Source organism: Coregonus lavaretus (assembly GCF_964263955.1).
Source record: "Coregonus lavaretus genome assembly, chromosome: 31".
Taxonomy (NCBI): domain Eukaryota; kingdom Metazoa; phylum Chordata; class Actinopteri; order Salmoniformes; family Salmonidae; genus Coregonus; species Coregonus lavaretus.
This window is the reverse complement of record NC_140018.1, coordinates 39,454,526-39,479,509: the sequence shown is the minus strand read 5'-3', so window position 1 is coordinate 39,479,509 and position 24,984 is coordinate 39,454,526. Positions and strand designations below refer to the sequence as shown.

The following is a 24,984-nucleotide window of genomic DNA, read 5'->3' as shown; positions in this document are numbered from 1 at the left end:
CGAACTGTAACTGAATGCCTCGATGCCTCTCTGCCTGCTTTATATAGCAAGCCACGGCCACGTGACTGTCTGTAGGAGCGAACAATTTTCATGAACGGGGTGGTGTACCTAATAAACTGAGTATATAGTGCAGTGTTCAGGCCAATAAAATTAATATTTATAGATCATTGCGATGGTAAAAAAATGCAGTTTTTTCAACAACGACCTGAACCAGTATTTTATTGCAGACAGAGAAATAGTATGTAGCCTATTATTTTATTCCTTGTGTTGATATCATACTCAAACCAAAATGAGCACGGAGGACATCATTGTTACGTTTTGGTGAGTGAAAAATCTCATGAAAAATCTGAATCATTCTCTTTACATCCTATCATGTTCTTAATGTACTGGTTCATTCGTGTATTGCTATATAAACATGTGTATTCCTCTTTACATTATGCAAAGGATACATCCTCCGTAGGCAAATTAAATTGGGCACCAAATGGAACAAAACATACTGAAACAGAGGGGGACTTTTCATATTAAAAAACGGTTTCCAGTGTGTGCCACAATGAACACAGCCAATGAAATAGCACATAAAGGGTGTGAATGTTCTCTTTTTACTTCAGTGGTATTATACCACACCCAATCTTCCTTAAAGTACTGTAATAATATTTTACCTTGGCACACAGCGTTTTCCGTTGCCACCTTACACTCAAATATGAAGATCTGGGGCCAAATGTATCAAGTGTGTTAGAGTAGGAGAGCTGATCTAGGATCAGGTCCCTCCTGTTCATTTAGTCTTATTCATTATGTTCTAAAACTCGAAACTGATCCTAGATCAGCACTACTACTCTGAAAGAATGATACATACAGCCCCTGAGAGTGGAACCATGTACATAACAAAGTCAAGTCAGAAAAAGTCAATGCTTTCTTCTATTGAGTCTTCACATGACACAAAGGGTAACTGGGTCTAAAATGATAACAAAAACATTACACAGTCACCGGAGCTTATGAGAGCCGCCATCTCTGTTCCTGTCGCAGTTAAACGTCTGTTTGACTTATCAAACCAAAAGAAAATTAAATTAAGAAATGGTGCCACAAACGTACTACCAATTAATAGTAGATGATGGAACCCGAAAATGTACCTACAATAAGATAATCAATTGTCAATGTAGACAGACTACAAACAAACACAGAACTGTACAATTCTTAAGTTATGGTACTCTTTACAGTAATATATTGTGCAGAGTGCAGTGGACCAAAACATATACATTTCTTCTCTGTTTGCTGTAAAAAATAAAATAAAAAATGCCACAAAGGGTTAAAAGGTACACTCAGCAAGATGACATCATCATACAAAATGGGGCAACTTCCTACTTACAAACAACATAAAGAGAATTCAAAATCTGCCAAGACTGACATTATTGGCTATTCCCAATGTGGGTGTACAACAAGGGAGGATGTAAATTGTTACATTGGTTTAATAATGGTAATCTTGGCAGATTGGACATTATTATTTTTTTTGAGTCATTTAGCAGACGCTCTTATCCAGAGCGACTTACAGGAGCAATTAGGGTTAAGTGGAAGAGGGCTCAAGGGCACATCAACAGATTTTTCACCTAGTCGGCTCAGGGATTAGAACCAGCGACCTTTCGGTTACTGGCACAACGCTCTTAACCACTAAGCTATCTGCTGTTGCTGTTGTATAATGTCCTTCTGTTGATGATGTAATCTTGCTGAGTGCACCTTTAAGAGTTCAGCTGTGTGCACCACTATCATGCACATACAGTGTAGAGACTGAAGGGATTCTTCAACCTAGCACTTTCTCAGGATCGGCATTCGGCAATATCCCAAGAATATTTTCCTTATTATATGGATAATAGCTCAAGAATCCAACTTTTTCTGAGACACAGAATCATGCGCTGCACTGGAGGAAATAGGGTAGCTAGTGAAGGGGTAGCAAAATAATTTGTATCTTTCGTTCTAATGCCTGACCATACCATAGCAGAGCTCAAAGGACTGACAAGTGACAACAATACCTTTCATTACTTGTTCCACTCAAACAAGAAGTAGGCTGTCCAAAGCTCAACTCTGTTTTGAACTGGATGTCAAATAAATTAGCAAGTTTATGTTTTCTTCATTAATTCAACATAATGTGCTAACAAAGCACATTCGCTAACAAAACAAGTTCCTGTTTGCTAAAGAAATATTTGCACAAAACAAGTTGTGCTAACAAAAGCATGCTGGAAAAAAACGTGCTTGATAAATAATCATTGTTTATGAACAGAACATGTTTGCTTACAGAACGTGTTCCCTAACAAATCATTTGCTAAAGACAAGGAGATTAAACTTATGTCACGTGTCGAGTTCCAATTGCTGCCACTCTCAAATAGGTTGGTATTGCAAGGTTTGTGTATTCTTTCTGGAATCTTATTTGCTGATAAGGAGAGTTGTAACCTTAAACACCTACATAAAATCTGCTAAGAAAAATCAGAAAAAATATCTGGTCATTTTTTCAGAGCCCAACCACTACTAGAGCACACAAAACAAGACTGTTCAATTTGCAGATTGGACGATAATTAAAGGGATAGTTCGGGATTTTGGCAGTGAAGTCCCTTATCTACTTCCCCAGAGTCAGATTAACTTGTGGACACCATTTTTATGTCTCTGCGCCCAGTATGCAGGAAGTAAGAGGTAATTTTGTGAGCCAATGCTAACTAGCGTTAGTGCTATAATTGGAAGTCTACAGGAACAGCTAGCATATTAGATGTTCCCATCGACTTCCAGTCATTGCACTAATGCTAGTAGCAATTGCGCTAACGTTAGTTACCAACTTCCTTCAAACTGAACGCTGAGTCATAAAAATGGTATCCACAAGTTCATCTGACTCTGGGGAAGTAGATAAAGGGCTTCATTGCCAAAATCCCGAACTATCCCTTTAAGAAGATTGCTTGATTGCCCCAATCTGGCAGCCCACGTGGCTAGCTCCTAGAAGTGAACTCTCCCCCCCCCACCCCCGGATACTTAATTAGGGCTCATTAACGGAGAGTTAATTAGCCCTAGTCTGGCCTGTTCAGTAGCCTACATAGTCTGTGGTCAGCATGCAGGAGTTAGGGGAGAGAAGGTGGTGGTGCCCAAGATCTGAGCTAGTTAGTCAGCCTTTGCCACCCCCTCTCCCCTCTCCATCTCTCACTGCTGCTCCTCTTCGGCCTGGGGCGGGACCTCGGGCTGAACCTGGTCCTCGGGTTGGGGCTGGGGCTGCTCCTGGAGGGGCCTGGCTGGGGCCGGGGGAGGAGGGGGCCGCGGGGGCACGGCCTGGTGCTGTCTCTGGCGGTAAGCGATGACTGTGCCCAGTAGCAGGGCGATGACCGTCATGAGGTAGAGGTCCCACTCGGGGCCCAGGAGCTGGTCAAGGTCCACCTGACTGACCAGCTCAGTCATCTGGTGGAGGGGGGATGGAGGGAGATGATGCAGGGAGAGGGAGCAGAAAGAGAGAGAGCATTGATTACATTTAACCAGCAGTACAATCCCATGAATCCTGTACGAATGTAATAAACTACAACTAGCCTAAGTTTGCCTCAAACATTGAGCCTGGCCCACACGAGTTGAAATAGAAACGACTGATGAAACAATCTCCCAGAGTCACCCAGGTCCAGGAGGCGCTCTGTACTGTACACTCACGTTGAGGTCGTGCATGTACTGCAGGGTGTAGACCAGGCCCAGTTTACACAGAGCCAGGAAGACGGGCACCTGGGCGTCGGGACTGGCCTCGGCAGCCATGTCATAGAAACGCTTGGCCAAGTGGATGTCCTACACGAGGGGGAAAGATAGAGGGTTACATGGTTGTGTGCGGGTGTCCCCTGTAGCTCAGTTGGTAGAGCATGGCGCTTGCAACGCCAGGGTTGTGGGTTCCTTTCCCACGGGGGGCCAGTATGAAAATGTATGCACTCACTAACTGTAAGTCGCTCTGGATAAGAGCGTCTGCTAAATGACTAAAATGTTAAATGTAAATGTGTATGAATGTGTGCGCATGTGTGTGTTTGCCCACCTGTTTGATGCCCAGGCCTTTCTCATGCATGTAGCCCAGGTTGAACATGGCCTGAGCACTGTGCTGCTGCTCCGAGGCCAGCCTATAGTGGATGACAGCAGTCTCGTAGTCCACGTTAGTGCCGTAACCGTAGAAGTGGTAGTCCCCGAGCTTTATTCTAGCCACTGTATAACCTGGGTAACACAGTTGGACATATAGTACCCACGTCAGTACCATAACCGTACACACGCCAGTACCATAACCGTTGAAGTGGTAGTCCCCCAGCTTTATCCTAGCCACTGTATAAACTGGGCCCAGTTTTTCAAACCAAATGTCATGGGATCATATAACATTATATTTATTGTAGCATATAATGTGATATGTTGCAGATTTGCTTCTATTTTGTGACAGGATCATTTTAATCTAGATTCAAATGTTGTTGTTTTTTTAACTGGGGCCCTGGGTAACACAGTTGAAGATACAGTACACACGTCAGTCCCGTAACCGTAGAAGTGGTTGTCCCCCAGTTTTATCCTGGTCCCTGTTTAACCTGAGTCACACAGTTGAACATACAGCACACGTCACTTTAATTCCCCAGCTTTATCTTAGCTATCCTTGCCTACAATAACTTAAGGGTACAAAAACAAGATGGTTGCTCAGCACAGAAATAACAGGGGAGGGTGATTTATGAAGGAGGCTAGACCAACCCTGTGCTGCTGCTCTGGTCCAATGGAGGAGGGCTCGAGGGTACGTCTCGTTCTCACTGAAGATCCGCGCCTCCTCTGCTTAAAAATGAGACGCGCACACACACACACAGTTCAGAACAGGGGTTGGAACCCAAATTATTTTCCAAATTGTTCCATTCGAAACTCAATATTTTTTTGTTACAACCATCATAATAAAAGTTGTGAACTGGTTCGAACCCCAAAAAAGTCATGGTTCATATAGTTCCTTTTTGTTAATTTTTTCAACCCGTGAAATCAACAGTCTTTAAATTTAGCTTATTATCACGACTAGAGCACCTTGCTTTGGAACGGGTAAGATAGTTGTTTACATGTTTAATTGGTCAGATAAGTGCCGGCTTGATATGCAGCTGAAATAGGCATATTCTTATCCTCTCCCCTGGGTCCTTATTGTACAAGAGAAAATAGTGCACTGTTTTGTCAATATATCTGGTAAAATAATGGTTAGTAAACAACTAAGGGGGGCCCTATAAAATCTGTTTTATATTTTCCTTTTCATGGTTTAAGATTTTTTTAGTTTTTCATGCTCAAACTTACAACTGTTCATAGAGAAACATCAATATTGGATGTTCCGAGTCCATGTCAATGCTTAAATCACAGAAGACCATTTTCTTTAGGTCTGGAAAACTAACATTTTGATTTGTAAGTGTAATTCCCCTTTAATTGAGCGTCTGGCCCTTTAATTGCCCTTCTAGCGAGTGAGGAATGTGCCGTCTAATGTGATGGTCTAGCAATGTATCTGTACTGCTGCTGCTCATCTCATGGCAAAGTTCGCAAATAACAAATAGATACAAATGATATAATTCAGTGGTCACCTACCGGTCAATCGTTATCGACTGGTCGATCTTCAAGGCATTCCTAGTCGATCACCAAACATTTCTGCAGAAAAGCCAACAATAAAGGCTTGCACTCCTTTTTTTATTATTTGTGTTGCGCTGTTGGCGGTAGGTGCACTTGATTCATAAGCCCTGCGCACCGGATAGGCAAAGTGTTCCCATTTGGAACCATTTCAATTTGTCTGAAAATACAATTTCAGCCCGCCCGGCGGACAGGGAGATCTGTGTCTAAATCACCGTTCCTACAGCGTCCATGACACCGGCAACAGCAAATTTTGATACTAGCCTACGTGAGACTTCATAACTTTTAAAATCATCAACAGAGAGAGACTGCCAAAGAATAAAGCAAAAAGCAGCTGTTTTTATGCGTGAGATCTTAAGTTTTTATTCAGCACTGTCAATACTCTTTTTGCTCAACACTATTACAAAACATAAAAGCACTTGCGCAGCAGCTGCAATGAATGAGTAGCCAAGTGTATCGATAGCCCTGCGTGTCTATTTTAATAGAGGAACATTTCACTTTCTCTGGTCATAGGAACAACATTAATTTGTGCACGAGGCAGATGCGGTGCAACTCGAGTTTCCCCATCAGGTGGAAGACAGTGTCCCCTCTCTCTGGTCAGTCTCCCTGGAGGAAAGGAAGGAGAGAGCAGGGACTCTGCTGCTCTCTCCCTACCTCCGCTGAGACTAATGCCGTGTTCAAAACAACTGGGAACTCGGAAATGTCAGATTTCAGTGCGTTCAAGACAACTGGGAACTCAGTCTGGAAAAAATTGTTTAACGGTCATCCAACTCGAAATTCCAAGTCGGGAATGCTGGCCTCTTTCTAGAGCTCCGACTTTCCGACCTGAAGATCAGTGACGTCATGACCAAGTTCCCAGTTGTCTTGAATGCACAATGAACATCAGATGCAGGTACCAGCAGTCCAGTAAAATAAAAAAGCAAATTATTTGCAAATTATTAAAATGTACATTCAACTATGCCTCACAAGTGCTACACCGACTGATCTATTTGGTTTTCAAAGCTCGAGTTTTGAAATATAATATGGTCAAGGGGCGCAACTTTCACTAGGGACAGGGGGGACATGACCCCCCTCACATTCTGAAATTGCATTTTTGTCACCCCCAGTTTTATTATTGCACTGTGATACAAAATAAGGCACCGGTGTGCTTTGGGACCATGCGGACGCCTCAGAGCGTTCGGGTTCAGCCGGCTGGATTTTGGACCGCACGGACACCACAGCGCGTGCGGACAGGCAGTGTGAAGGCAAAGCTTCTGAAAGGCTGGCACATAGGACCAGCATGGGAGAGATTAACAGAGGCAGCTGCTGTCTCTGTGTTACGCTATTTCTCCAAGTTGTAAAAGCAAGCAGAGCAGAAACTGGCTACTCTTTAGTTGACTGATCTAGCTGGCAAGGTAACTACTGTTTGACAGAAAAAAAAAAGTATTTATTCCCAGTACTGAGCTAGTAGTGTAACTGACGTTACGTTAGCTAATGTAATGTTTCATCCCCTCTCGACTGGAGTGAATGAACTACTAGCCATCTGTCAGTTAGCAATATCTAACAGCTGTTGTGTGTATGGAAATGTTTTCTAGCCTTTGTTATGACCCATTTTAACAGAAGTAAATTTGATGTACCATTAGCTAGAGCTAGCCAAAAGTTGTCTAACGTTAGCTAGCTAGCTCACTAACTTCAGCTATTATTTTTGCCTCAATCACACTAGACCTGAATCAAACGATGAAACCAGCGGCCAAACGATTGAAGACTGATATTCTGACGTTTTTTCAGCGCAATGTGAGTTTTTATTAGTCAGTATAGCAATGTAATGTTATTGATCTGTCAGTTTCCCTAGTTATTTCCCTACTTTTCAGACTGACACGGTATAAACAGTTCTACACGCTTCACTGTCAAGGTGCACAGTCAGTACACAACAATATGCTCATCATGTCTTATCAGGATTAGATGGCAACAGGTGTCCCTGCTGGGTCAGACAGCCAGGGAAAACAAGCCTATGGAGCTCAAGTGAATTTTGCAGTATATTATAATACATCTGTGAATGTATACAAAGTTCCATCTTGAGTTGATGGATACAGTCTAGGATCTGAGAATAATGGTCATTTCAATTATTGAACCATTGATTCTATTCTTGGATAATATCATGTATAAATGTACACCAAGGTAATTCTTTGTCATGCCTCATCTGAGCAGGATCAGATGGTGACAGGGGTCTCAGCAGGGTCAGAGAACCAGGGAAGACCAGTCTGTGACAGCGCAGAGGTGAACTTTCACAGATACAACACTTAATTCTCTCTGTGCAGCAAACACTGGACAAGCAAGAAGCTTCAAAGATCGCCTTAAAATAGTTTCAGTCTGACAAACCTTAGAGTTGATTTCCAAACAGATCTTGACAAACCATTTCTGTATGGACCTCGCTTTGTGCACAGGGGCATTGTCATGCTGAAACAGGAAAGGCCCTTCCCAAACTGTTGCCACAAAGTTGGAAGCACAGACTCGTCTAGAATGTCATTGTATGCTGTAGCGTTAAGATTTCCCTTCACTGGAATTAAGGGGCCTCGCCGAACCATGAAAACAGCCCCAGACCATTATTCCTCCTGCACCAAACTTTACAGTTGGCAGTATGCATTGGGGCAGTTAGCATTCTCCTGGCAACCGCCAAACCCAGATTCTTCTGTCAGACTGCCAGATGGTGAAGCGTGATTCATCACACCAGAGAACGCGTTTCCACTGCTCCAGACTCCAATGGCGACGAGCTTTACACCACTCCAGCCGACGCTTGGCATTGCGCATGGTGATCTTAGCCTTGTGTGCGGCTGCTCGGCCATGGAAGCTCCCGACGAACAGTTATTGTGCTGACGTTGCTTTCAGAGGCAGTTTTGAACTCGGTAGTGAGTGTTACAACAGAGGACAGACGGCGGTCCCGTTCTGTGAGCTTGTGGCCTACCACTTCGCGGCTGAGCAGTTGTTGCTCATAGACGTTTCCAATAACAGCACTTACCATTGACCGGGGCAGCTCTAGCAGGGCATAAATTTGACGAACAGACTTATTGGAAAGGTGGCATCATATGACGGTGCAACGTTAAGTCACTGAGCTCTTCAGTAAGGCCATTCTACTGCCAATGTTTGTCTATGGAGATTGCATGGCGGTGTGCTCGATTTTATATACCTGTCAGCAACGGGTGTGGGTGAAATAGCCGAATCCACTAATTTGAAGGGGTGTCCACATACATACACACACATATATAATATATATATATATATATATATATATATATAAATGTACTTCTGCCAGGTAAGCCTACTTTGCAGTTAACATTTAATTGAGAAGGTTTAGGGGAAAGTATTTCTATCTACCAACAAGATGGCTATCACATCAACTGGATGGCTACACAAGGAGTGATAGACAAACACGCGCACCACACAGCCAGACCAGGGCAATACTGCTGGAAATTAATTGGAAGATATTGTGTTAGGTTTGGCTTTTTAAGTCAATAGTGGCTAACCAGGGGTGGGATAATGTCAACGGTGCGTTGATTAGATAGTAGTTGGGAGCTTGCGGTGTCTGATACTTGTGAGATTTGTTTATGACAGTTTGCGGTGGAAAACTTGAAAATTGCATGTACTTCCAGAATTGTTTGGTGTGCTCCTCATAGGTGGGCTGTGAGCTACTGGTTGCTCGCAATCGACCTGTTGGAGACCCATGTACTAGGAATAGTTACTGTATTTTATTAACCGTTTCTCAAGATTTTAAATAATGTTTCTGTTCCAGAACACTAGAGAAGTTATGGTTCTGTTTGTCAAAAAATGAAGTTATTTTCCAGTTGTGTGTTGTTTCCTGAACCGGTTCCAACCCATGGTTCATAAATACAAAATGGTACCAACTGGTTTAATATCATCATGATAAGTGGTAATTAAATGCATTCAAGATTTACTTTGTCAAAAATGACAGTGTATTTGCAAAGGATTCAGACCCCTTGACTTTTTCCACTTTGTTACGTTACAGCATTATTCTAAAATTGATTAAATTGTTTTTCCTCATCAATCTACATACAATACCCCATAATTACAAAGCAAAAACAGGTTTTTTGAAATGTTTGCTAATTTATATAAAAATAAAAACTGAAATATCACATTTACATAAAAGTATTCAGACCCTTTACCCTTTACTTTGTTGAAGCACCTTTGGCAGTGATTACAGCCAAGTCTTCTTGGGTATGATGCTACAAGCTTGGCACACCTGTATTTGAGTAGTTTCTCCCATTCTTCTCTGCAGATCTTCTCAAGCTCTGTCAGGTTGGATGGGGAGAGTCGCTGTACAGCTATTTTCAGGTCTCTCCAGAGATGTTGGATCAGGTTCAAGTCCGGGCTCTAGCTGGGCCACTCAAGGACATTCAGAGACTTGTCCCGAAGCCACTCCTGCGTTGTCTTGGCTGTGTGCTTAGGGTCGTTGTCCTGTTGGAAGGTGAACCTTCGCCCCAGTCTGAGGTCCTGAGCGCTCTGGAGCAGGTTTTCATCAAGGATCTCTCTGTACTTTGCTCCGTTCATCTTTCCCTCGATCCTGACTAGTCTCCCAGTCCCTGCCACTGAAAAACATCCCCCCAGCATGATGCTGCCACCACCATGTTTCACCATAGGCATGGTGCCAGGTTTCCTCCAGAAGTGACGCTTGGCATTCAAGGTATTTCTGTTTTATAATTTTAATACATTTGCAAACATTTCTAATAACTGTCATTATGGGGTATTGTGTGTAGATTGATGAGGATTTATTTATTTATTATTATTTTAGAATAAGGCTGTAACGCAACAAAATGTGGAAAAAGTAAAGGGGTCTGAAAACGTTCAGAACGCACTGTTTGTGTAAAAGCACGTATCAGAAGGGCTGCACAAAGAAATTGATTATTTTAGCATAGTGTAACAATCGTTCATGATCTAAACAACAACCACAGGGGATTCACTGCATTCCGGTGAATTCTTATTTCTCCAAAATCACATATTTTCATATAACCAGACAAGCGGTTAGTGTTCTGAACACATTAGATCAGATGGCAGGCCACAGACTTTCCCCAGGCCGTATGCTTGGTTCACTTGTTATAGGGTAACAGTGCCCTCTGGTGACAGAGGTGAGTGGAAGCAGTGGTGGCATGGTCGTACCAATGTACATACTGTATGAGAGCCACATTTGGTTTCTCCCCTTTCTCCCTAAAAGTGTGCACTTGTTCAAATTTGAATTTAAAAGGAATTAACTTGTGGAAGGCACATGGCTCACTCTTGCCCATGGCTACACCAATCCAAATGCTGAAGAAGGAGAAACATAATTGGGATAAGGAGGTTCAAGATGGTTGCAGTTAAACAGTACGGAACTCTTCAAAACAGTTCCCCCTAGCTAGCTAGGGTATATATATATATATATACACACATACATACATACATACATACTCTACCGGTCAAAAGTTTTAGAACACCTACTCATTCAAGGGTTTTTCTTTATTTATACTTTATTTACATTGTAGAATAATAGTGAAGACATAAAAACAATGAAATATCACATATGGAATCATACAGTAACCAAAAAAAGTGTTAAACAAATCAAAATATATTTTATATTCAAATAGCCACCCTTTGCCCTGATGACAGCTTTGAACACTCTTGGCATTCTCTCAACCAGCTTCACCTGGTATGGTTTTCCAACAGTCTTGAAGGAGTTCCTACATATGCTGAGCACTTGTTGGCTGCTTTTCCTTCACTCTGCGGTCCGAATCATCCCAAACCATCTCAATTTGGTTGAGGTCAGGGGATTGTGGAGGCCAAGTAATCTGATGCAGCACTCAATCACTCTCATTCTTGGTAAAATAGCCCTTACACAGCCTGGAGGTGTGTTGGGCCATTGTCCTGTTGAAAAACAAATGATAGTCCCACTAAGCCCAAACCAGATGGGATGGCATATCGCTGCAGAATGGAATGCTGTGGTAGACATGCTGGTTAAGTGTGCCTTGAATTCTAAATAAATCACAGACAGTGTCACCAGCAAAGCACCCCCACACTATAACACCTCCTCCTCCATGCTTTACGGTGGGAAATACACATGCGGCGATTATCCGTTCACCCACACCGCGTCTCACAAAGACATGGTGGCTGGAACCAAAAATCTCCAATTTGGACTCCAGACCAAAGGACACATTTCCACCGATCTAATGTCCATTGCTGTTGTTTCTTGGCCCAAGCAAGTCTCTTCTTATTATTGGTGTCCTTTAGTAGTGGTTTCTTTGCAGCAATTCGACCATGAAGGCCTGATTCACACAGTCTCCTCTGAACAGTTGATGTTGAGATGTGTCTGTTACTTGAACTCTGTGAAGCATTTATTTGGGCTGCAATTTCTGAGGTGCAGCTAACGCTAATGAATTTATCCTCTGCAGCAGAGGTAACTCTGGGTCTTCCATTCCTGTGGCGGTCCTCATGAGAGCCAGTTTCATCATAGCACTTGATGGTTTTTGCGACTGCACTTGAAGAAATGTCAAAGTTCTTGACATTTTCCATATTGACTGACCTTCATGTCTTAAAGTAATGATGGACTGTCGTTTCTCTTTGCTTATTTGTGGTCCTCTGTAGCTCAATTGGTAGAGCATGGCGCTTGTAACGCCAGGGTAGTGGGTTCGATCCCCAGGACCACCCATACGTAAAAATGCATGCACTTGGATAAAAGCGTCTGCTAAATTACACAAATTAACTTTTAACAAGTCACACCTGTTAATTGAAATGCATTCCAGGTGACTACCTCATGAAGCTGGTTGAAAGAATGCCAAGAGTGTGCAGAGCTGTCATCAAAGCAAAGGGTGGCTATTTGAAGAATCTCATTTTGATTTGTTTAACACTTTTTTGGTTACTACATGATTCCATATGTTATTTATTATGTTATTTATTCATATGTTATCCATATATTTGTTATTTCATCGTTTTGATGTCTTCACTATTATTCTACAATGTAGAAAATAGTTAAAATAAAGAAAAACCCTTGAATGCGTAGGTGTCCAAACTTTTGACTCGTACTGTACATACATACACACACAGTTTATGTGTTCTTACTCTGGTCAAGGATGAAGGCTACGTTGCTCTGGGCCACTTCATAGCCCTGCTCGGCCAGCAGCAGGTACTGCACCAGCGACCCATCCATGTCGCCGTCCTTGAAGCTGCCGTAGGCTGCCATAAGCCTCTCCGACCAGCGCCCACGCTCACACACATTCTTGAAGAGCTGCTCGCAGACACACACACACACACAAAAGACAGACATATACACACAGAAACATGAACAAAACAGGGGCTGTTCAGGCAATTCTCAAGATAGTAGTCGCCCCTAAGCACAGACCTAGGATCAGATTACACAACCCCTGATTTTAACTTTAACCAATGGGAGGATTAAAATGTATCTGACCCCAGTTGTGGTTCAATGGCTAAGGAATGGATAAGTATGGATTGGCAAACAATGACTGACAATGAGTAGCTAATGGCTAAATGCTTAGCTAATGCATGGCTGAATAGCAGCTAACGGAGGGCAATTAGCAGGCTACTAAATGGCTAAACGGGTGGCTATTTTTAATGCCTAGCTAGAAGACGGCTAATTGGTTATTCATGCATAACTCTAACGGATTAAGGTTAATCTCAGGCTAACGGATGGTTTATTGATGATTAATGCACAGCTAACAAAGCTAATTGCTGGCTAATAAACCGGGAAACACTGTCTAGAGGCTAGCTTCCAGGTGGCTAGTGTAGCAGTGGTGTGTGATAAGTTAATTAAAGGCTAATGAACTGAAGGACTGGGATACTCAACTAGCTAATAGCTAGCTAATGGCTAATCCTATAGCTATACAATTCCATAGCAGCTAACGGCTAGTTGACGGATAATGCTATTGCTAGCCAATTCTATACAGCAGCTATAGCTAATTAATGGCTAATGCCGCAGCTAGCCAATTATGTACAGCAGCTAGCTAATGGCTAACTAGCTCACCTCCACGGCGGTGTGGCAGGAGCGCATAACGCCGGTGCCCGTGGCGTGCATCTGGCCCAGGTTGTAGAATGCCAGGATGTGGCCCGCCTGCGAGGCCAGGTTGAAAAACTTGAGGGCCTGCTTGTAGTCACGCTTCACCCCGATGCCATCTGGGGAGGAAGAGGAGGAATGGAGAGACAAAAGTGAGTGAGAGATCCCCAACATTGAGAAGGAGAGGGAGAGGAAGATGTGGTGTGCAAGAGAAAAAAAGAGTGGCATCTTATGGCTGCAGAGTTGCAGAGTTGGGAGCAGAATTTTGGTGGGCAACTAACATTGCACTGTTCCCCAGGAGACCAAAGGGACAAGGCTGTTTTACACTAACCAACAGAAAAAACTGTGGGTCTCTACACACACACAGGCCCACACGCATGCGCACACACTCACTGTAGTACATGGTACCCAGCTGAAGCTGTCCGTCTACCCAGCCCTGCTCCGCTGCCTTCTGGAAGTATTTCAGCGCCAACTCGTAATTCTGTAGGACACACACACAAAACTATTGTGTAAATCATACAGAAAATACAGACAGGCCTACACAGCTGCTGGATTCAAATGCCAATGTTTACAAAAGCTCACTTTAGTAATTTAACTACAGTTTGAATCAAACAGGCATGCAGCTGAACCTTATTGCATGTGCCAAATCTTTACCTAAAATAAATGTGTTTTGCCAAGCTCTTCTAGTGTAGGTGCCAGGTGGTATGGGTGGCACTGGGTGATGGTGGACACTGGCAGTCACTTACCACTGGCACGCCCCTCCCGTACAGGTACGCCATGCCCAGTCCACTCTGTCCAACAGGGTTACCCTAGGGGACAAGAACAGCGGGTAAGGACACCAAAAAGAGAGGCAGTCTTGAAAACCACATCTACACCGGTTAATTTGACTAATAATGTATAACTGATCGATCCTGAAAAACCATGTTATCATTGAAAAGCGATGTATAAGAATATTTCTGTCCCAACAGTTTTTGACCACTATGAGCAGTGGACTTTTATATTGGGAATTCTTACAGGCATACAGTGCATTCAGAACGTATTCAGACCACTCAAAGACATTCAGAAACTTGTCCCGAAGCCACTCTTGCGTTGTCTTGGCTGTGTGCTTAGGGTCGTGGTCCTGTTGGAAGGTGAACCTTCGCCCCAGTCTGAGGTCCTGAGCGCTCTGGAGCAGGTTTTCATCAAGGATCTCTCTGTACTTTGCACCGTTCATCTTTGCCTCGAAAAACCTGCCGCTGAAAAACATCCCTAGAGCATGATTCTGCCACCACCATGCTTCACCGTAGGGATGGTGCCAGGTTTCCTCCAGACGTGATGCTTGGCATTCAGGCCAAAGAGTTCAATCTTGGTTTCATCAGACCAGAGAATCTTGTTTCTCATGGTCTGAGTCCTTTAGGTGCCTTTTGACAAACTCCAAGCGGGCTGTCATGTGCCTTTTACTGAGGAGTGGCTTCAGTCTGGCCACTCTACATAAAGGCCTGATTAGTGGAGTGCTGCAGAGATGGTTGTCCTTCTGGAAGGTTCTCCCATCTCCACAGAGGAACTCTGGAGCTCTGTCAGAGTGACCATCGGGTTCTTGGTCACCTCCCTGACCAAGGCCCTTCTCCCCCGATTGCTCAGTTTGGCTGGGCGGCCAACTCTAGGAAGAGTCTTGGTGGTTCCAAACTTCTTCCATTTAAGAATGATGGAGGCCACTGTGTTGTTGCAGAAATGTGTTGGTACCCTTCCCCAGATCTGTGCCTCGACACAATCCTGTCTCTGAGCTCTACGGACAATTCCTTCGACCTCATGGCTTGGTTTTTGCTCTGACATGCACTGTCAACTGTGGGACCTTATATAGACAGGTGTGTGCCTTCCAAATCATGTCCAATCAATTGAATTTGCCACAGGTGGACTCCAATCAAGTTGTAGAAAAATCTCAAGGAGGATCAATGGAAGAATAATGCACCTGAGCTCAATTTTGAGTCTCATAGCAAAGGGTCTGAATACTTACGTAAATAAGGTTTTTCTGTTTTTTTCTACATTTGCAAAAATTTCTAAAAACCTGTTTTCGCTTTGTCATTATGGGGTATTGTTTGTAGATTGATGAGGGAAAAAAATAATGTAATCCATTCTAGAATAAGGCTGTAATGTAACAAAATGTGGAAAAAGGGAAGGAGTCTGAATACTTTCCGAATGCACTGTATGTGCAGGCACTGTGGCCTATCTATAAGATACCCAAAGGAGTGAATTGTTTGATAAATGGAAAGATGAAGCAAACAGAGTTATATAGATATCATTATGGATGTATAACAATCCATGGCTGGACCATAGAAATATGATTTCCACTCCAGTGATTCTATTTCTAAGATTTGGACACTCACCAGGTCAGAGGCCTTCTTGAAGTACTGCAGGGCCGTCTCATTGTTCTGAGACAAGTACTCACTGCCATCCGAGTACATCTGACAGAGAGAGACAGAGAGAGACAGAGTGAGAAAAGAGCAAGAAAAGACAGGCGAGAGAAAAAAAGAACAAAGAAAAAATAAAGAGAAGGAGAGAGAAGGGAGCATGAGGAGAAACCACTGGAAAGTAGCACAGCCACAGAGTAAGGTTAGCGTTACCTACTTACTTCTACACAGTGCTACAGGCCTATAAAATCATGTAATAATCTTACCTTCCCAAGGAAGGCCATGGCGTGTGTGTTCCCGGCATTCGCTGCCTGGTTGAAGTAATCATAGGCCCGCTGTCGACAAACAAACATTTAATCACATTAAATACAAGAGTGAGCAGCACAGCTAGTGTTCGAATAAGGTTGAAAATGGGTTAGGGAAAGGTTACCTGGTGGTTCTGCTCCACCCCCCGACCACCGTGCAGATGCAGCTGGCCCAGTCCAACCTGTTGTGAACAAAGCATGGGGTCATGGCACAAAACACGACGTATGAGTCCCAAATGGCACCATATTCCCTATATAGTGCACTACTTTTGGAAGTGCTTTCTCCTCCAGTGGTTTCTCCTCATGCAATTTTGAGGAAGGCCCTCAAAATTGTCAAAGACTCCAGCCACCCTAGTCATAGACTGTTCTCTCTGCTACCGCACGGCAAGCGGTACCGGAGTGCCAAGTCTAGGTCCAAAAGACTTCTCAACAGCTTCTACCCCCAAGCCATAAGACTCCTGAACAGCTAATCATGGCTACCCGGACTATTTGCACTGCCCCCCCCACCCCATCCTTTTTACGCTGCTGCTACTCTGTTAATTATTTATGCATAGTCACTTTAACTCTACCCACATGTACATATTACCTCAACTATCTCAACTAGCCGGTGCCCCCGCACATTGACTCTGCAACGGTACCCCCCTGTATATATAGCCTCCCTACTGTTATTTTATTTTACTTCTGCTCTTTTTTTTCTCAACACTTTTTTTGTTGTTGTTTTATTTTTACTTTTTTGTTAAAAATAAATGCACTGTTGGTTAAGGGCTGTAAGTAAGCATTTCACTGTGATGTCTGCACCTGTTGTATTCGGCGCATGTGACCAATAAAATTTGATTTGATTTGATTTACTTTTGACCAGAATCCACCTTTTCAATCATTACATGCTTACCCATTTTCATGCTATAGTCGTGCAAGCGCCAGAGAAACTTGAAAATCAAGAGACTCAACAAGTGATTTGATTACTTCCTTTAACTCCCGCAAGTGCGAGGAAGGGTATAATGGGTATAATGCCCTGAATTCATAATTTATAGAATTTTCCATTTTCCCTGACTGTCTAGCTTTAATTTTGGTGATTGTTAGTTCTCAAAGATTACATTATGAAAAAATATATAGGGCTATTATCTTTTCTACATACTTTCAATTTAGTTTTCATCCTTCAAGTTTACAGTGAATGCTGTTTTTCCCATCGCAAAGAACTCCAAAGAATTTCCTACGCAGAAAAAACACTAAGAGCAGTCTTCCCCATCTTAACCCTAACCTGGGCCTGGACGTCTCCCTTCTCAGCAAGGAACTGGTAGTACTGGATCAGGTCTTCCTCCAGCATGCCGCTGGTAGAGCCCGGGTTCTCCACCTCGTCCAGCAGACGCACCCTCTGCACCGCACTGCCTCCCGTCAGGGACACATCACTGGCCACTGGAGAAAGACACATGTTTCTGCATACATGTCTCTGTGATCAGTAGAGTTGCAGCCTTTCCTTTTGTTTAATCAGTTTGCTGAGAATCTGGGGATTTTCCTATAAAAGGGCAGCACCTACAAATGTGCAATAGAGACACTTCGCAACAAAACAAACTTAAAACAAATCTACTTTTCGAACTCTACTGCACATGCTAGTTTAGGGCTGTTTAGATGCAGGTGTTCTCGATTCAAAACACTGAGAAACTGTAATCTGAGACAGTGAAAGTGTTTAATTGGTTGGCAGCGGGTGTCTTCTTACCATGATTGGCCACCAGTCTGTAGTGCGTCAGTGCCGATTCGCAGCTCTGGGGCACACCCACACCACCCCAGTATCGGTATCCCTAAAGAGAGAATGGTAGCAAAGGGAGAAAAGGTCAATCATTATACAGTATATCCATAAGAGAGAAACAATACACATTATAAGGCTTCTCTATTCAAATCTACTAAAAGCAGAAGTAGCTCACCAGAATCATATGAGCCACCAGGTTTCCGCCCAAAGCCCCGAAGGTGTAGTAAACCAACGCCTGAAACAGAGTTGAGGGGATATGCTTTACTTTACATTCCTGGTTAAGGAGGTAACTCCATATTATCTACGAAAGCTACCTCTGAACAAATACAGCTTTTCATCAGTATATAGGCTACATCGAAAGAAGAGAGACGGGCTTGGAGAAAGGAGGGAGAGAGAAAAAGGAGAGAGGCTGGATGTTTGTACCTTTGCTTGACTGGAGTTCACGCCTAACCCGGCAGCGTACAAGAAACCAAGTGCCTGTTGGAAGATACCAGGTGGAGCGTTAGGCTACCTACAACCACACAGAGATGCATAAACATAGATGAAATCGTATATACATACATACATACATACATACATACATACATACATCAATTGTTTGTTTTCGTCAGTCAACATTTCTATTCAAGTCAACTACTTTAAAAGCGAGTTGCATACGTAAAAAGATGGACATACTGTGCTTTTTTTGAAGGACAATCAGCTCCGTTCATCAATGGATGACTCAATCCGTAATTTTAAGACAAAAGCTGTGTGGCTGTAGCCCTAAGCATCAACAGAGCATGTTTAAAATGTCTACCCTGGATCCATTTAGTTTAAATAGGAATGTTCCATTACCATCTGAGCTTTGGGGGAGCCCTCCAGGGCCAGCTTCTCAAATAGCTCCTTGGCCTTGGGGATGTCCTGGGTCATGTAGTCTCCAAACAGCATGGCGTAGGCCACCTTCTCCATGGCCTTGTGGTGGCCTTTCCACGCCACCTTCAATAGCTTTTCATACAACCTGATGAGGAATAAGATGAAGATTGAGTAAGTTAAAGGTGTGTATGTAGCCTGGGGTTGTCTAGCAGTCTAAGCCGCTGCCTCTCCTCTAGAACACATGTGTAAAGTACCGCTGCAAGCATGGGTTCGAATCCAACCCACTGCTCTAGCAATATGTTTCCTCCTTCCTTTCTCTCTGTCTATCCTGTCCAAGATAGATACAAAGATACAAAATAAGAAAGGAGTGGGACGAGATTAGCGACAAGACACGCAGCCGTGCAAGCATATCAAAGCTTTCAGAAAGTATTCACACCCCTTTACTTTTTCCACATTTTGTTGTGTTACAGCCTGAATTAAAAATTGCTTAAATTGATATTGTCACAGATCTACACAGAATAACCCATAATGTGGACTTTTGTTTGTAGAAGATTTGAGAAATTAATAACAATTTAAAGCTGAAATGTCTTCAATCAAATCAAATGTATTTATAAATCATTTTTACATCAGATGTCAAAGTGCTATACAGAAACCCAGCCTAAAACCCCAAACAGCAAGCAATGTAGATGTAGAAGCATGGTGGCTAGGAAAAACTCCCTAGAAAGGCAGACACCTAGGAAGAAACCTAGAGAGGAACCAGGCTCTGAGGGGTGGCCAGTCCCCTTCTGGCTGTGCCTGGTGGAGATTATAACAGTACATGGCCATTAAAACCAGATTTTTCTCCAAGATGTTCAAACGTTCATAGATGACCAGCAGGGTCAAATAATAATCACAGTGGTTGTAGAGGTTGCAACAGGTCAGTACATGAGTAGTAAATGTCACTTGGCTTTTCATAGCCGGGCATCTAGAGGTTGATATAGCAGGTGCGGTAAAGAGAGAGAGTTGAAAACAGCAGGTCTGGGACAAGGTAGCACGTCCGGTGAACAGGTCAGGGTTCCATAGCCGCAGGCAGAAGAGTGGAAACTGGAGCAGCAGCACGACCAGGTGGACTGGGGACAGCAAGGAGTCATCAGCCCAGGTAGTCCTGAGGCATGGTCCTATGGCTCATGTCCTCAGGGAGGGGAGGGAGAGAGAGAGAGAATTAGGGGGCACGGACCCCTCCTAGGGATGACCCCGTAATAGGGTCAAAGGCAGAGAATCCCAATGGAGAGACAGCAACCGGCCAGGCAGAGACAGCAAGGGCGATTTGTCGCTCCAGTGCCTTTCCGTTCACCTTCGCACCCCTGGGCCAGACGACACGCAATCATAGGACCTACTGAAGAGATGAGTCTTCAGTAAAGACTTAAAGGTCGAGACCGAGTCTGCGTCTCTCACATGGATAGGCAGACCATTCCATAAAAATTGAGCTCTATAGGAGAAAGCCCTGCCTCCAGCTGTTTGATTAGAAATTCTAGGGACAATAAGGAGGCCTGCGTCTTGTGACCATAGCCTACGTGTAGGTATGTACGGCAGGACTAAATCAGAGAGATAGGTAGGAGCAAGCCCATGTAATGCTTTGTAGGTTAGCAGTCAAACCTTGAAATCAGCCCTAGCCTTAACAGGAAGCCAGTGTATGCTAGCACTGGAGTAATATGATCAAATATTTTGGTTCTAGTCAAGATTCTAGCAGCCGTGTTTAGCACTAACTGAAGTATATTTAGTGCTTTATCCGGGTATCTGGGGAGTAGAGCATTGCAGTAGTCTAATCTAGAAGTGACAAAAGCATGGATTAGCTTTTCTGCATAATTTTTCAACAAAAAGTTTCTGATTTCTGCAATGTTACGAAGATGGAAAAAAGCTGTCCTTGAAATATTCTTGATATGTTTGTCAAAAGAGATCAGGGTCCAGAGTAACAGTTTTTTTTTGAGACGACTGTACAACCATCAAGATTAATTGTCAGATCCAACAGAAGATCTCTTTGTTTCTTGGGACCTAGAACTAGCATCTCTGTTTTGTCCGGGTTTTAAAGTAAAAAAAATGTCCTGCCATCCACTTCCTTATGTCTGAAACACATGCTTCCAGGGCAGGCAATTTTGGGGCTTCACCATGTTTTATTGAAATGTAGAGCTGTGTGTCGTCCGCATAGCAATGAAAGTTAACATTGTGTTTCCGAATGACATCACCAAGAGGTAAAATATCTAGTGAAAACAATAGTGGTCCTAAAACGGAACCTTGAGGAACACCGAAACGTACAATTGATTTGTCAGAGGACAAACCATCCACAGAGACTAACTGATATCTTTCTGACAGATAAGATCTAAACCAGGCAAGAACTTGTCCTTGCCTGGTTTAGATCTTATCTGTCAGAAAGATATCAAGATATAGGAGCCCAAGGACAGATGCAGAGCCTTGGTCTGACGCCATTAAAAAGTCATTTACCACCTTCACGAGTGCAGTCTCAGTGATTTGATGGGGTCTAAAAACAGACTGAAGCATTTCGTATACATTGTTTTGTCTTCAGGAAGGCAGTGTGTTGCTGCACAACAGCTTTTTCTAAAGATGTTGAGAGGAATGGGAGATTAGATATAAGCCGATAGTTTTTTACATTTTCTGGGTCAAGGTTTGGCTTTTTCAAGAGAGGCTTTATTACTGCCACTTTTAGTGAGTCAATAAATATTCAACCCCTTTGCTCAGGGATTACACCAGGCCAACTGTGATTTTAAAACAGTTACAGAGTTTAATAGTTGTGGTATGAGAAAACTGAGGATATATGAACAACATTGTAGTTACTCCACAATACTAACCTAATGTGGTCCTCTGTAGCTCAGCTGGTAGAGCACGGCGCTTGTAACGCCAAGGTAGTGGGTTCGATCCCCGGGACCACCCATACACAAAAAAATATGTATGCACGCATGACTGTAAGACGCTTTGGATAAAAGCGTCTGCTAAATGGCATATTATTATTATTATTAAATGACAGAGTGAAAAGAAGAAAACCTGTACAGAATTTTACATTTTTTTTTTACATGCATCCTATTTGCCACAAGGCACTTAAAAACGGAATATAGCTAGAAACACAGGCTAAATCCTAGAAGAAAACCTGGTTCAGTCTGCTTTCCAACAAACACTGGGAGACTAATTCACCTTTCAGCGGAGAATAACCTAAAACACAAGGCCAAATATACACTGGAGTTGCTTACCAAGAAGACATTGAATGTTCCTGAGTGGCCTAGTTACAGTTTTGACATAAATCGGCTTCAAAATATATGGCAAGACTTGAAAATGGCTGTCTAGCAATGATCATCAATCAACGGGACAGAGCTTAAAGAATTTACAAATGAATAATGGGCAAATATTGTACAATCCAGGTGTGCAAAGCTCTTAGAGACTTACCCAAAAAGAGACAGCTGTAATCGCCCCCAAAGGTGCTTCTACAAAGTATTGACTCAGGGGTGTAAATACCCCTGAGTACAGGTTCTTCTTTTCACTCTGTCATTTAGGTTAGTATTGTGGAGTAACTACAATGTTGTTCATCCATCCTCAGTTCTCATACCACAACTATTAAACTTTGTAACTGTTTTAAAATCACCGTTGGCCTGGTGTAATCCCTGTGTGCAATCTATGAATACTTTCGGAAGGCACTGTACACACAAACAATGCACACACACACACATTCCCATACAAATATAAATTCTTATTTACTAAAAGCACAAAATGGCCATCCTTTCATCTCAGCATGTGCTAACCCATGATGTGGCTATACAAATGGTAGACTATATTTACATTGACATTTTAGTCATTTAGCAGACGCTCTTATCCAGAGCGACTTACAGGAGCAATTAGGGTTAAGTGCCTTGCTCAAGGGCACATCGACAGATTTTTCACCTAGTTGGCTCAGGGATTAGAACCAGCGACCTTTCGGTTACTGGCACAATGCTCTTAAACACTAAGCTACCTGCCGCCTATATGAGGCTCAGATGGATATAGGAGGAGTTAAAGTCAAATCCCACATGCCTCCGTGCCTTAAACCAGGGTTTCCCAAAATCAGCCCAGACTTTCCCTAGTAACCTAAAGACTGTCTGTCTGCATATTTAAAAAGTTTGTTTGGTGTTGATCGCTTAAGCAGTTTAAGCGCTAGAGCAAATAATTTTAAGACTGTAGGATTTCTAGAGTGTTCTTGCTGTCAACAAGCACACTAATAATAAGATTGTTGGATTTCTAAAACGTTCTTGCTCTCAGCAAGCACACTAATAATAATAATAATAATATGAGTAAGTGGGATGTCTAGAATGTTCTTGCTTTCAGCAGGCACACTTATGAACACTAAAGGAGAATGTGAGAGATTAGTGTGTAGGTGAGACAAGGAGGAGGAGGGGAGGAAAGAGAGCTCACTCTTTCTTCTGGCTCTTCCGGTTGGTTCCGTTAATCATGCGGAGGGCTGTCTGGTACTCCTTTTCGGCCTCCTCCGCTAGATGCCTTTGCTCAGCCTGCTCCTCCGCTACAACACAACACAACTTTATTCATTCACTGTTTGTTTCAGCCTCGTAAGTGGTGTGTGTGTCCCTCTCTAAGGGGGAGGGACAGAAAATAGAATTTCATTTTGACCACAACAATCAAACACTGATTCACTCACAAAGAAAAAAATGTGCTGTCATCTAAGGTTCACTCAAATGATTGGTCAGTCTAGGACAATTCTGAATTTGGTCCTCACTGAGCTTACAAGTTTTGCAGTAGCTCACAAATTCAACCAATAGATTCACTCACTGAATACATTCCATTTAAGATAACAGTAACTAACTCACTTGAGTTTCCTCAAGGTCTGAAACGGCCATGCCGACTTACTCTCACAGAAGCCCCATCTCTTGTCCCTGTCGTAGTCGTAGGTGGCGGCGCACCACAGCCGTTCGTCCCCCCGTCCATCGGTGGTACAGTCCGAGTACTCCTTCCCCAGGAAGAGAAAGGGGAACAGACAGGGCTCCCCATTGGCTGTGCCCCCATTCACCACAGGAACTGCATCAACCAAAAATCACAAATGGTAGGGGGAGTGGAGTTAGTATGTTCAAGCAAAAACACAGACAGGCTTGTAACTGCACGTGCATGTTGTACATGGCTGGTCAAACGCTGAACTATTCATTGAGACAATGCTGAAACGTCAATCCATGGGCAAGCCTGTACCACATTTTCATTTGTGCCGAAATCAAAATGAAAGAAAGCGTAATCTTCCAAATTCAGCAGGTTATGGTGTGAAATAGGCTTTTAGAAGTGCGGTCTTTATTTGATTATTTATCGGTAATCCCGTCTTTGGTGTGCTTATCAATGCACAAGTACCTTTTTCCCCACTCCTATCACTCCTATCTGTGGAACATATTGTAGCATTGTGGCCATAAACAATCCATAGACCAGGTGAATCCAGGTGAAAGCTATGATATTTCAGTCTGGAGTGACCGCTTGGTAAATGTTGACGCGTGAGCAGTTACGGTACTAATTTAGCAAAATAGAAGTAATCTGAACACAAGTATGACACGTGTGTGTATAGGGAGTAATTTGTGTCTTGGTCTTCAACATATCACTTATTTCAGCATACAGATTATGAATTTGGACATTTAAAACCGGTGTTTTGACACTCGGCTATAAATTGGGAAGATGGCACTGCAGTGGATAGCTGCCGTTTTACGGGCTCATGACATTTTGTGGGGGGTTTTACGCTGATCGTAATTTTTTATTTTTTTTACATATTATTTCCGTCATCATTTCCTATGACCAAAAACAGCTTCAGGACATCAGAACAGTGATCACTTACGTCGATTTGGATGAAGATTATTACTTCAACGAGTTCGCAGTTGTGGGATGTACTGCTCCTTGCGGACCAGGCCCTAATCCCGGGACTCGAAAGAGGAAGAGACGGCGCAAAAGAGGCAAACGAGCGGGCTCCCTGACGAGACTACGTTGGCGAGTAAATAAACCGCCTCTACCCTCCGTTATATTGGCGAACGTACAATCACTAGAGAACAAACTGGACGA

General features: G+C 43.1%; 1 protein-coding gene across 2 annotated transcripts in view; it reads right to left on the bottom strand.

The window, feature by feature from the left end:
* Positions 1-202: 202 nt before the first annotated feature.
* The window catches only part of LOC311106438 (protein sel-1 homolog 1-like), a 46,840-nt gene continuing 22,058 nt past the window's right edge, over positions 203-24,984 (bottom strand). The window contains exons 4-21 of one of the 2 annotated variants that reach the window (XM_084148772.1): positions 23,806-23,973; positions 23,356-23,461; positions 18,907-19,069; positions 18,496-18,549; positions 18,248-18,307; positions 18,043-18,124; positions 17,587-17,741; positions 16,454-16,510; positions 16,290-16,358; positions 16,000-16,077; positions 14,383-14,445; positions 14,030-14,117; positions 13,607-13,755; positions 12,688-12,853; positions 4,717-4,794; positions 4,031-4,203; positions 3,664-3,792; positions 203-3,423 (exon numbers count right to left, since the gene is read on the bottom strand). In XM_084148772.1, the coding sequence (XP_084004898.1) occupies positions 3,172-3,423; positions 3,664-3,792; positions 4,031-4,203; positions 4,717-4,794; positions 12,688-12,853; positions 13,607-13,755; positions 14,030-14,117; positions 14,383-14,445; positions 16,000-16,077; positions 16,290-16,358; positions 16,454-16,510; positions 17,587-17,741; positions 18,043-18,124; positions 18,248-18,307; positions 18,496-18,549; positions 18,907-19,069; positions 23,356-23,461; positions 23,806-23,973 (2,090 nt within the window). In that variant the 3' untranslated portion in view covers positions 203-3,171. The remainder of the gene's footprint in view (positions 3,424-3,663; positions 3,793-4,030; positions 4,204-4,716; positions 4,795-12,687; positions 12,854-13,606; positions 13,756-14,029; positions 14,118-14,382; positions 14,446-15,999; positions 16,078-16,289; positions 16,359-16,453; positions 16,511-17,586; positions 17,742-18,042; positions 18,125-18,247; positions 18,308-18,495; positions 18,550-18,906; positions 19,070-23,355; positions 23,462-23,805; positions 23,974-24,984) is intronic. The other variant, XM_084148773.1, reaches the window with a different exon arrangement.